Here is a 12,807-nt window from a genome sequence, read left to right on the forward strand (position 1 = left end):
TTGTTAGTCTTTAAAGTGCTGCACAGTTCTGTTCTTTGTTTCAGCTAGATCAGACTAACATGGCTGCATCTCTATCACTATTCAAAGAGATACAAGAGGCAAATAGCTGCATTTCAAAACAATCACTTTAACAATGTCTTCAGAGATGGTCACTTCTGAGACAAAAGAGAAAACCCAATCTGTTCATCTTACCTACTGTCTAATCAAAGAGGGCAGAAATGATGAAGAAATATAGCAGAACATGAATGGTCAGGAAGCAACCAGTCCCTATGAGAACTGCACCCTAACAATCTCATCTTCAATCAATCCTCAATCTCATCTGAAGAAGTGGGTTGTGCCCATGAAAGCTCATGATACTATCTACGTGTTTTGTTAGTCTTTGAAGTGCTACTAGACTATTCGTTGTTTAAGTTTTCCCTGTTACAGACTAACTCGGCTACCCCTCTGAATCTCAACACAATCTCTTCTCTGTTGGGTCAAGTTTGCTAGATCCAGAACATCTTTAACGAGACAGGTTAACAGAATTAACCTTTTTAAAAAGATAGGTGAGCTTAACCGTGGGAGAGAGAGATCAAGACCAACACAAACATCAGTCTCTTTGATCTAGCTTTCGGATTATTGGATTTTGAATCAAAGGCTAGAAGTCATAGATATATTTAAGACTTTATTTATTTGAAGCACACAGTTGACTATACTATTTGGCTGGGCTACCAAACATTACTTTTTAGTAGTCTACTGGGTTGCTTTGCTATGAATGGATTTGCCCATATTAATTAATTTATGTAATGGGCAATAAACTGCACTCACAGACCTACAGTTTCCTTTGAAGAATTAGTGCCATCACACAGCTGTCCAATTCCCTGATCTTGGAGTGATGATACGCTTCAAAACTCCAAGATTTTCCCTGGGCCAGTGTGATGCAGGAGCAGCCAGGATTCACACCCAAATGGCTGAGTTGTCTCCTTTCAGGCATGGCAAAAGCTGGACATTAACTGCTTGTCAATCAACAGTAATTGTGACAATCTTCTTATTACATTCATCAAAACAGATCAATCACTGTGTCAGTCAATGCTGAGCTCCCAAGAGGCAATCAGTATCCAAGACGGATGGGGCTAGATCAAAGAAACAAACTAAAAAGTAGTTTCCTGTATAACTAGAAAGTTTGCTTTCCCAACCAGAGTCACCAAGGAGCCCAGATAGAGCCTTTTCGAGAGAAAACAACGGTGCCCTGTGTTCTCTTTTACAGATATCCAGAAATAACCAAACTCAGTACCTATGACACTGCTGAGGGGCCTGTCACTCTGAATCTGCCCTCCCTTCCTGTTACTCCAGCAGCTGCCACCCTCTGATTAACTTGGTACTCACCTTCCATCAAATAGAAAGGAGTCATGGCCATTTAAATAGAGGAACAGAGTGTATTTGGGCTGAGAGGGCAAAGAGGCCAAAGATACTGAACACATTTCACCCTTCTTGCAGCAAGATCAATGGGATTGAGCTGTTAACTCCAGAATCAAGTTTATGCCACTGTTCCCTGGAGTCAGCAATAGCCAAACGTGTGCGCGCACACACGTATGTGTTTATAAACGCTTTCCCCAAGCAGCTCTTTCCCTAATGGAAGGAAACTTCCCCACCTAACACAAAGGAAGCTACCTTTTATGCAGGAAGATGGGAAGACCACTCTATACAGAGGTGGAATGTTCTATCACCACCCAAAGGACTGTAGATGTGGCTGGTAAGCACAAACAGGGAACTCAATGTCTGACTGCTTTCCTATCATATAGGGCAGTGTTTCTTAAACTTTTTAAGATGGAGAAACACCAAACAATATTTTTTTTTAAATGGGGAACACCAAGGATTTTTTTTGTTGAACCCAAAAAAAAAAAAAAAAAAAAAAAAACCTGCCCTTTTATGGGCGGCCAGTTGGAACTCTGTTGTTCTCCGCAGCACACCTCCGACTGCCAGTGTGCCATGGAGCACAGTTTAAGAAACAGAGGTATAAGGACAGCTTTTGTTGCAACCAAATTCCAGATGGAAGATCCTTAGGCCAGGTCTACACTACGGGGTAAGTTTGAATTAAGATACGCAGCTCCAAGTATATTACTTGCACAGCTGGAGTTGAAGTATCTGGATTCAAGCTTTGGCACCATGCGCACAGTGGGAGGTTGGCGGGAGAAACGTTCTATCAACTTCTCTTACTCCTCGTGAATACAAGTACCGGCGCTGACAGGGGTGCCCTCAGCATTCCATGTAGTGAATTCTTACTAGGCCTGCTAAACTGAATGCCAGAAGATCAACCTCGGAAGCGTCAATCCATCAGCGAGTATAGAAGCAGCCTTAAAGTTTAGGATGAAAAGCACTTTATAATCTAAGACGTTTTGGAAACTATACAGGCAGGACTCACTTATCCTCTCTCCTGCCCCACATGTAGCAACAAGAAGAGTATCTAGTTCACGGCTCTGACCCCTTTTCAGCTATCACTAGTATACCGAGAACTTTAGGAGCCAAAAAAAGTTCGGAAGAAGGAGAGTGTCAAGTTGAGAAGATGGTTTCATTTCCATATTCTGGCTTTGTTCCCTTCTATCCCCCACTTCCTAGGGCTAGGGTGGGCAAACTCAGCCTGTGGGCCTCCAAGCATTTCTCTCCGGCCCACTCAGCTGATTAGCAGAGGTGTTTAATTACAGCCAGTGCAGCGTGTTCAGCTGCCCCTCCTCACACCTTGCTGCGTCCTGTTGCCGAGCTGCTTCTAGGAGCCTCCTGCTAGCTGTGCAGGTGGGAGGAGGGGAGAGCTGATGTCAGGCTGTTCCCCTGCCCCATACCTCAGCTCTGCAGAATGAGACACACAGCAGAGCAGCTCCTATCTGAAGCATGTGACTCAGAGAAGTGCAGAACAGGAGGGGGAGGGATGAGATGACAGAGCAGGACAGATTTCCCTTAGAGACAAAGCGGCTTCTCTCAGAAACTTAGCCAGCACATGCACTGTGTGTCACCATCTCACACACCTAGTCCATGCCACACGGACTCGGTGCCACACACACACACACACACACACACACACTCCCCCAGTCTCTGCGCCACACACAATCTGCGTCACAAAGACTGTCTCACACACTCACACTCTTTCTTTGTAGCCCCAGCCCTTCCACAAGCACGTACCAAAATTTGGGAAGTGGCTCCGCTGCAAAAATGATTGCCCTCTCCTATCGTAGGGTATTAGTTATGAAAATACAGCTGGGAAACGTACCTCATTAACTGAATTAAAAGATGGCACCAAAACAAATATAAATACAAGTCTTGTTTGTACATCTCTTAGTAGAAATGAGGAAGGAAATAAACCACACAACAGGAAACAATGACCTACTGTGAACAGGAGTTCTGGATGTTAGAATAACTGTTGATCCAACCTTTGTCAGTTTCAAAGTCAGGCTTTAGATTATGTGTCTCTTGTTCATGCTCCCTACATAACTTACACATTAAGTTACAGCTCCAAAATAAACTCTGATCCAATTTTTTGGCTGAGGGCCAGCACATTCATTTGAGGCTTTTTTTTTTTTTTAAACATGTTTGTTGATTGAAACTGGGTTCTGTGATTAACAGGTTTCATGCTAGCAGTGAGGGCCAGCTGATGTGTCAGCAGTTTGGTCAAGCAGAGAGAACATTCTCTCCATCCTCCACTTGTTTATATTGGGCACACAGAGAGAAGGTTTCACAAGCTCATTCCGAGCAGCAAGAAGTGATTTAGGATACCTCCCACCTACACTGCTATTGAATGTAATCACTCCATCTCCAACTGACTCATTTACACGCAAGCAGGAGGCCTGCTCCTAATATTCTTAGGCATACTCAGATTGAGGGGGGCAAGCAACCGAAAAAGTAACAGCATAGTTGGCTCTGAATGCCGTGTTCAGTTCTGGGAACCACATGACCAAAAAAAAAAAATTTATAACTATGGGTCATTTAGGTAAGCATCAATTAAGGGTGTGAACATTTTTGGAATGTGTACATGCTAAAAGAGAAAAACTATTTAGCAGAATTAAAGAGGGATATAACTACGGGAAAAGACGTGAAAGCCCAACAGTGAAATCTCAGTCTGAGGAACTGGTTTCTAAAGGTCGTAGAGGAAACATCATTATTTACAGCATTTAGAACTAGACTGAACATTCACTAGTGTTTTGAGCAAGAGGGAACAATCCTCCACTTGCCTGAGGAAGGTGGACTGGACAGCCTAACACAAGCATTTTCTCTATTTAGATTCCACGACCACAGCCAATACAACTCACTGACCCACAGAGCACTAACACCTCAGTTTGACAGCTTGCTGTCTGCTAGGAAGGTACTGGGACTGGAATTGCAGAGGTGGGGAAAGCTTGCACAATGACTGCTTATGAACACCAGCAGCAGAACTCTGCTGCAGGCAGAACCAAACCTGGGACCGCTGGAGCTTACTGTATAAACCTCTCCGGCATTGGGCTTAAAGCCAGCTGGCTATTCGCTAAGGCTGTAGAGCAGACTCATTATTCTGTCTAAGTGGTCTCAGTGCCACCAGAGGGAGCAGAGCAATCACAGCCAGAAGGTGTGTGGGTTACACTTATATTATGCTTTGCACTAAACAGCGCTCTTAACCTCTTCTCAGGACTGGAAAGTGTAGGAACATTGCAGGTAGCCTTGAGATGCACTGCTAGAGACACCTTAAAGAATTAATATTTGTCAACAGGATGTTACATGATCAACACTTCACGTTAAAGGACCAGTCACAGCTTAAAAATGAAGTTTTACATCCTTGTAACACCTAAGATTGCTTTAAAAGGAACAGGGTAGGGGGAAGGAATGTGCCTCCCTAGTTATCAGAATGAATTTTGTGCACTTCCAGCACTACCCACAGTTTCCCGTTTGACTCTTTCATATAACAGGCAAAAGTAGTTAGAAAGAGTAACTGTAAAAAGCACAACAGCTGGGCATGGACGTTCAGGAACACACAAAGGTCCTGAGACTACTTCCAACTCATCATTTAAAAGTGATGAGATTTCACATTGATGGTATCCCTTTAAACACTAAAGCATGTTAGCAGTTTTACTGGAAGATGCTATTAAAATGCGGGCAGAACATCAGGCGATCATGAACTGTACTGCTCGTATCACAAGCAAGACACCAGGAGCGCCTAAGTGTCTCTGAATGCAGAGACAACCGCTCTCAGGAGACAGGGCTGAGTCCACATAGGATCTCCATGATACTGACAGCCAAGCCTTGGCTCCAATTGTCACAAGTCACATGAACCTAGTCTGATCGTGCCTAACAACTACATGGAACCAGACCTTGGCTTGTTCCCTACTGTAAGCTTATCCCCTTAATGCTTTTGATGGCTGAACCATGGCAGATAAAGAGGGCCATATTGTAAAGACTATGGGGAAGTGCATGGATCCAAGCCTCTGTACATGATGCTCAGACTGCGCTACCCAGTTACCTCCTGGAGGAACCATGGAATAAGCACTCTGACAGGTCAAAGGACCAGCATACCAGTGCAGAACTCCTTGTTGGTATTTTGGGGTACGACGATCCTTCTGTAGACGATGGGCTCCGATTCCAGGATGTTTTCGTCGTGCCGGTAGCGAGCTGGCCTCTCGTTGGGGGTCCCTCTAGAGCGAGTGCCACCCCTCCTCTCGTAAGTGTCAATCTCTTCAAATACTGCGGCCTTATCAAACAGCGCCAAGTTCCCTTCAAAATCAAAATCCGTGTCTGGGATTTCCTCAATGTCATCTCCAAAACACTCATCGTCTTTACTCTTCATCTGCCCGTTCTTCAGGCCACTCTTCTTTGGAGTCACCTGGTTCGGGTGGCGGCTACTGGATGACCCTAAAAAAAAAAAATGAAAGAGGCAGGTTGAAACCTGGCACACACATCCATTTAGATGCCTCCTTCTGTAAGATTATCTAAGTTGGGTGCTCAAGATACCGAATGATTAGCAGTTGTGCGTACTGTCAGGGGGTGCAGGCAGGCGGCACTGTCAGGGCACCTCCAAATCGCGCCGACCAGCTGCTCCCTCTTTACAGTGGGAAGCTGAGCAGTAGGCAAAACTCCACTAGGGACTAGGCAGAGGCTCCCATTCACAACACTGGGCAGCACCAAGACTTCCCATCACAAAAATGCCTCAGAACTCCCTGTGCTGGCAACTAGAGGCCTCTCTGAAAGCACTGCAGCCGCCAATATGGGGAATTTGGGTGTTCATCTCCAGTCTAATCAAAGGTTTCTGGCTCCACATGGCTCAGCTGGAGAGTTAGCAAGATCCAGTGGAAATGCTAAGGGTCAAGAAGGATCAGTAAGCTGCTGATGGGTGGGAAAAGTCACAACTTTTATCACAGTTTCCAGCAAGAGAAAGTGCAGTGACCCTCCATGTCAAAATTTCTACTGCACTCCTAGACTGTTACCCGACTGATTTGCAGCTAGAGTTCCAGGCCTGAAAAGAGGTTTGCACTAAGCCACTATCAATGGCCTGACATTTATTCATTGATATTTATTGCAAACGATTTGGGACATGAATATCTTTGCTTTAAAGCAAACTACCAGTGCTTTAAAGTAGGGATGTAAGCAACTAGTCGCTTCCACCCTGCCCGCTTGCTGCCTCTAGCAAGGGCGGGGGGGAAGAGGGAGGAATCAGCATCAAAGCCAGATCCCTCCAGCACAGTCTCCGTGGGGGAGACAGAGGTGCAGCAAGGGAGTGGTCATAGGCTGGGAATTAGCTGATTCCCGGCTTGTGCCCGGCCCCAGACGCTGTGCCTCTGCATCTTAAATGTAGTAAGCCAGGTGGCTCTTACTACATTTAAAGGCAGAGTCGCAGCAGGATTAGCTCCCAGGGACAGCACGAGCGGAGATAAGCAAGCAGCCCAGTTCCTACTACATTTAAACTGCAGAGCCACAGCAGAAGTAGTGAGCCCCCGCTCCCCTCCACTCCGATCGACTAATTGATAGAAATTCCATCAACTACTTGATTAGCTGATTATTCACATTTTAACATCCTTACTTTAAAGTTACAGACTAACACAACTACCCCTCGGACTTTTTGCCCATGCTCAACAATCATAATATTAGCCACAGCTACTGCCCCTTTGATGTACGCTATAGCCTTACAGAAACAAAAACCAAAATAATCAATTGATAGGGACAAGGGATTTCCAAGTTGCCAAAGACATGCTGAAATCACCAGTGCCAAGGTGTTACAGAGGTCAATCTGGACGGCAGCACTTTCTTCACAGGGAAGTGCCAAACTCGGATCATACCCAGCTTTCTCATAGAGTCACCTGTTCATTTGAGGAAGCTAGTGGTAGCTTACTCCAGTATCATGTTCCCCTCTAGAGTCTGACCTGCTTTGGGAATCTCTTCCCATTCACAAGTAGCACTACAGCCACACTAACAAGGCTGAACAAGACTATGAGCTTTGGCATGAAGAAAAATTCACCTCCTGTGACATTTGGAAATAGTAGCTCACCAGAAGACAGAACTATTGCACGCCATCAAAACAAGCACACCACAGTGCCGTAATTAATGTTGACAGGGCTTGTACTTGCTAGTCTTTGTGGGTGAAGTCCATCCCTCAGACTGTAGGCTCCGTGAAAAGCTCTCTAAAAACTGCCACTCACAACTATTTTCTTCCATTGAGTCATGAAATTTATAGTTCTGCTGCATATGAATTTAAAATCCCTTCAGAGATTAGTCTTAACGTTCCCCACCCACAACATTAAAATCCTGACATAACGTGAGTGCAAGGGAGCTTTCCGGTAAGACTTACAACAACCACCCAAACCAGGAACTCCAGTCTGGTCTGTGTTGACACAAAGGATCCTGAGGCATTTTGAGAGAAGGGGTCTTAGTCCTGATTTTTCCGCCAACCTGTTTTCATCCTTGCATATTGTTATGCAGCACACCGTTGCTGAGGCTGGTTCTGCTTTCCAAAATTCGGTGGTCCTTTATGAACAACCATCACTGTAGCCTGTAAACTGTTGGTGTAGCCTTTGGGTCACTATAAAGATATGCATTATATTAACACTTGAAAACCCCATTAAAAAGTTGGCTATTACCCAACTGCACCTCAATTACTATGCACAACTAGCGGGGAATATGAGAGAAGCTCTGAATAACTATGATTCTCTTACAGAGGCAATACGCTTTAATAGAACTGGCAGAATTTTCAAGAGCTGTTGCAAAAGTACATGTCCTCAGATGTGTGTGTCTAGACAAGTTCTTTCTGTCTAAGGGTACGTCTAGACTACATCCCTCTTTCAACAGAGGGATGTAAATTAGGCACTTAGAAATTGCAAATGAAGACAGGATTTGAATTTCCTGTGCTTCATTTGCATAATCGTGTCATGGCGCTCTTTTGAAAAAGCGTTATTTCGAAATCAAAATAGTAAGCCTCCAGGATTGATTGAAAAAGGCTTCTATTTTCAAAAGAAACGTGTCTAAACTGCAGTTTCAATTTTGAAATAGTGCTTTTTCGAAAGAGCGCCATGACGCAATTATGCAAATGAAGCACAGGAAATTCAAATCCCGGCTTCATCTGCAATTTCGAAGTGCCTAATTTACATCCCTCTGTCGAAAGAAGGATGTAGTCTAGACGTATCTTAAGAGACAAATTAGTCACCTAGGATCAAAATCTTTGTCAATCTCTACCTGACAAAGTCAATCTGCGGAAAGTTTGAATTCTCTTAAAGTGCATGCTGTACACTGGATCCCCTACACCCATCACAGAAATCCCTCTTCCCTACCACCGCACTAGCACTCCCTTTAGAAAGAACAGATTCCTGTTTAGCATAAGAAGACTTTGAAATTTTAGGTGAATTCTGCATTTGCATTAATTCACCATAGTTGTCCACTGCTATATTTACTCAGAAGCAGCTAAGACCATCAAGCCATTTTTAGCCAACCTAGCCAAGGAACAGAACCCACAAACACAATGGGCAAAGTTAATGCAGATCCTGCCATAGATAAGTACCTCAACCAGTTTAAAGGTTTAAGCTCGGATGGCTAATCCCAGCCTCCATACCAGGAAAGTAGGAGGCCATAAAGCAAACTATCCCCTTTCCCTTCCTGGCAACAGGCGTAACAGACAAAGTTCTACTGAGACAGGGGCCAGCCAGCTGAGCCTGTGACTTTGTTTTCCAAAGAAAACTGCCAAAGATTGCAAACAGAACTCACTGAATAACAAATCTGACTTATTCTGCATTTAAAGGTAATCTGTAAGCGGGAAGTGGTAGAAATCATTGGGTTTTACCCTTTGCTTATATAAACAGGCACACACCCTGCTACAGGGTCCTCTCTCGCTTGCTTTTTATTTTAGAAGTCTGTATGTTCCTCGTCTTTGTTGGAAGACTATAGACAACCTCCACTGAAAGGGAGGTTTACTCATGACGCTGTAGTCAGAAAGAGAGGAGGGGAGAGGACAAACCATGGGCCAGAGCAGACAAACAACCACATACAAAGGAATCCAATGCATCAGGGAAGGGCAGACAAATAAGCAGTGGCAAATTTTTAAAGTGCTTCTACACAAATGCTAGGAGTCTGACTAATAAGATGGGAGAACTAGAGTACCTCGTACTAAATGAGGAGATTGACATAATAGGCATCACTGAAACCTGGTGGAATGAGGAAAATCTGTGGGACACAATCATACCGGAATATAAAATATATAGAAAGGATAGAGCAGGCCGGGTGGATGGCGGAGTGGCACTGTATGTGAAAGATAATGTAGAATCAAATGAAATAAAAATATTAAGTGAATCAACATGTTCAATAGAATCACTATGGATAGTAATTCCATGCTCCAATAAGAAGAAATTAGCAGTAGGGATATATTATCGACCACCTGACCAGGACAGCGATACTGACATTGAAATGCTAAGGGAGATTAGAGAGGCTACCAAAATAAAGAACTCTATAACAATGGGGGATTTTAATTACCCCCATATTGACTGGTTACATGTCACCTCAGGAAGAGAAGCAGAGATAAAATTTCTCAATGGCTTAAATGACTGCTTCTTGGAGCAGCTGGTGCAGGAACCCACAAGGGGAGAGGCAATTCTCAATTTAGTCCTGAGTGGAGTGCAGGATCAGGTCCAGGATATAACCGTTACAGGACCGCTTGGGAATAGTGACCATAATATAATAACATTCAACATTCCTGTGGTGGGAAGAACACCTCAGCAGTCCAGCACCCTGGCATTTAATTTCAAAAAGGGGAATTACACAAAAATGAGGAGGTTAGTTAAACAGAAATTAAAAGGCACCGTGACTAGAGCCAAATCCCTGAAAGCTGCATGGAAACTTTTTAAAGACACCATAATAGAGGCCCAACCTAAATGTATACCCCAAATTAAAAAGCATAGCAAGAGACCTAAAAGAGAGTCACCGTGGCTTAACCACCATGTAAAAGAAGCAGTGAGGGACAAAAAGGTATCTTTTAAGAAGTGGAAGTCCAATCCTAGTGAGATAAATAGAAAAGAACATAAACACTGTCAAATCAAGTGTAAAAATGAATAAGAAAAGCAAAAAAAGATTTTGAGGAACAGCTAGCCAAAAACTCAAAAAGAAATAACAAAATGTTTTTTAAGTACATTAGAAGCAGGAAGCCTGCTAAAAAACCTGTGGGTCCCCTAGATGATCGAGCTATAAAAGGAGCAATCAAGGACGATAAAGCCATTGTGGAGAAACTAAATGATTTCTTTGCTTCAGTTTTCATGGCTGAGGACATTGGGGAGATTCCTAAACCTGCACTGTCCTTTGTGGGTGATGAATCTGAGGAACTGTCCCGGATTGAAGTGTCATTAGAGGAGGTTTTGGAACAAATAGAAAAACTTAATGTTAACAAATCTCCGGGACCGGATGGCATTCATCCAAGGGTTCTAAAAGAACTCAAATGGGAAATTGCTGAGCTATTATCTGTGGTTTGTAACCTATCCTTTAAATCGGCTTCCGTACCTAATGACTGGAAGGTAGCCAACGTGACACCAATATTTAAAAAGGGCTCTCGAGGCGATCCTGGCAATTACAGACTGGTAAGTCTAACTTCAGTACCGGGCAAATTAGTCGAAACAATAGTAAAGAATAAAATTGTAAAGCATGTAGAAGAACAGAATTTGTTCAACAAAAGTCAACATGGTTTCTGTAAAGGGAAATCCTGTCTTACTAATCTGTTAGAGTTCTTTGAAGGGGTTAACAAACACGCGGACAAGGGAGATCCAGTAGATATAGTATACTTGGATTTTCAGAAAGCCTTTGACAAGGTCCCTCACCAAAGGCTCTTGTGTAAATTACATGGCCATGGGATAAGAGGGAAGGTCCTTTCTTGGATTGAGAACTGGTTAAAAGACAGGAAACAAAGGGTAGGAATAAATGGTAAATTTTCAGATTGGAGAGGGGTAATTAGTGGTGTACCCCAAGGGTCAGTCCTGGGACCAATCCTTTTCAACTTATTCGTAAATGATCTGGAGAAAGGGGTAAGCAGTGAGGTGGTAAAGTTTGCAGATGATACCAAACTGTTTAGGATAGTCAAGACAGAAGCAGACTGTGAGGGACTCCAAGTAGATTGGGGCAACAAAATGGCAAATGAAATTTAATGTGGATAAGTGTAAAGTAATGCACATTGGGAAAAATAACCCCAACTATACGTACAGTATGATGGGGGCTAATTTGGCAACGACAAATCAGGAAAGGGATCTTGGAGTTATCGTGGACAGTTCTCTGAAAACTTCCACACAGTGTGCAGCGGCGGTCAAAAAGGCAAATAGGATGCTAGGAATTATTAGGAAAGGGATAGAAAATAAGACCCAGAATATCTTACTGCCCCTGTATAAAACTATGGTATGCCCACATCTTGAATACTGTGTACAGATGTGGTCTCCTCACCTCAAAAAAGATATTTTGGCCTTGGAAAGGGTTCAGAAAAGGGCAACTAAAATGATTAGGGGTTTGGAACGGGTCCCATATGAGGAGAGGTTAAAGTGACTGGGACTTTTCAGTTTAGAAAAGAGGAGACTGAGGGGGGATATGATAGAGGTATATAGAATCATGAGTGGTGTGGAGAGGGCAGATAAAGAAAAGTTATTTATTAGTTCCCTAAATAGAAGAACTAGAGGACACCAAATGAAATTAATGGGGAGCAGGTTTAAAACTAATAAAAGAAAGTTCTTCTTCACACAGCGTGTAGTCAACCTGTCGAACTCCTTGCCAGAGGAGGCTGTGAAGGCTAGGACTATAATAGAGTTTAAAGAGAAGCTAGATAATTTCATGGAGGTTAGGTCCATAAAAGGCTATTAGCCAGGGGATAAAATGGTGTCCTTGGCCTCTGTCTGTCAGAGGCTGGAGAGGGACGGCAGGGGACAAATCGCTTGATCATTGTCTTCGGTCCACCCTCTCTGGGGCACCTGGTGCTGGCCACTGTTGGCAGACAGGATACTGGGCTAGATGGACCTTTGGTCTGACCCAGTACGGCCATTCTTATGTTATGTTCTTATGAAACTTGCCTTTTAAGTATGCGCCAGATGTGAGTTATACAAAATAGTTTTAAGTCTTCTGACTAAACGGTTCTTCTCCACAGCTGTTCAGCTTCCAATATATGATACCACGAACCCACTACTTCTCCAGCAAACACAGGAAAGCCTGGTGCTTCTAATATTTAAAAAAGAAGAAGCAACCCGAAGCCCTTGTATATTTTTCATTAGTCAAACAAGCAAAAAAGGTGCAGATTTTTTCCATTATAGGGTGCCTTTTAAAAAATCCAAAAAGTGGAGATGAAACAAGAAAATTTTACTGTCAAAGACTCAG

At 43.4% G+C, this 12,807-nt stretch overlaps 1 protein-coding gene across 3 annotated transcripts in view; it reads right to left on the reverse strand.

Moving 5' to 3' along the window:
• EDC3 (enhancer of mRNA decapping 3) overlaps window positions 1–12,807 on the reverse strand; it is a 59,166-nt gene that overhangs the window by 17,364 nt on the left and 28,995 nt on the right. For all 3 annotated transcript variants that reach the window (XM_075897430.2, XM_075897429.2, XM_075897432.2), the window contains one exon: window positions 5,512–5,847. In XM_075897430.2, coding sequence (XP_075753545.1) covers window positions 5,512–5,847 — 336 coding nt within the window. The remainder of the gene's footprint in view (window positions 1–5,511; window positions 5,848–12,807) is intronic.

The sequence above is a fragment of the Pelodiscus sinensis genome, chromosome 14, assembly GCF_052426305.1.
Source record: "Pelodiscus sinensis isolate ZL-2025 chromosome 14, ASM5242630v1, whole genome shotgun sequence".
Lineage (NCBI taxonomy): Eukaryota > Metazoa > Chordata > Testudines > Trionychidae > Pelodiscus > Pelodiscus sinensis.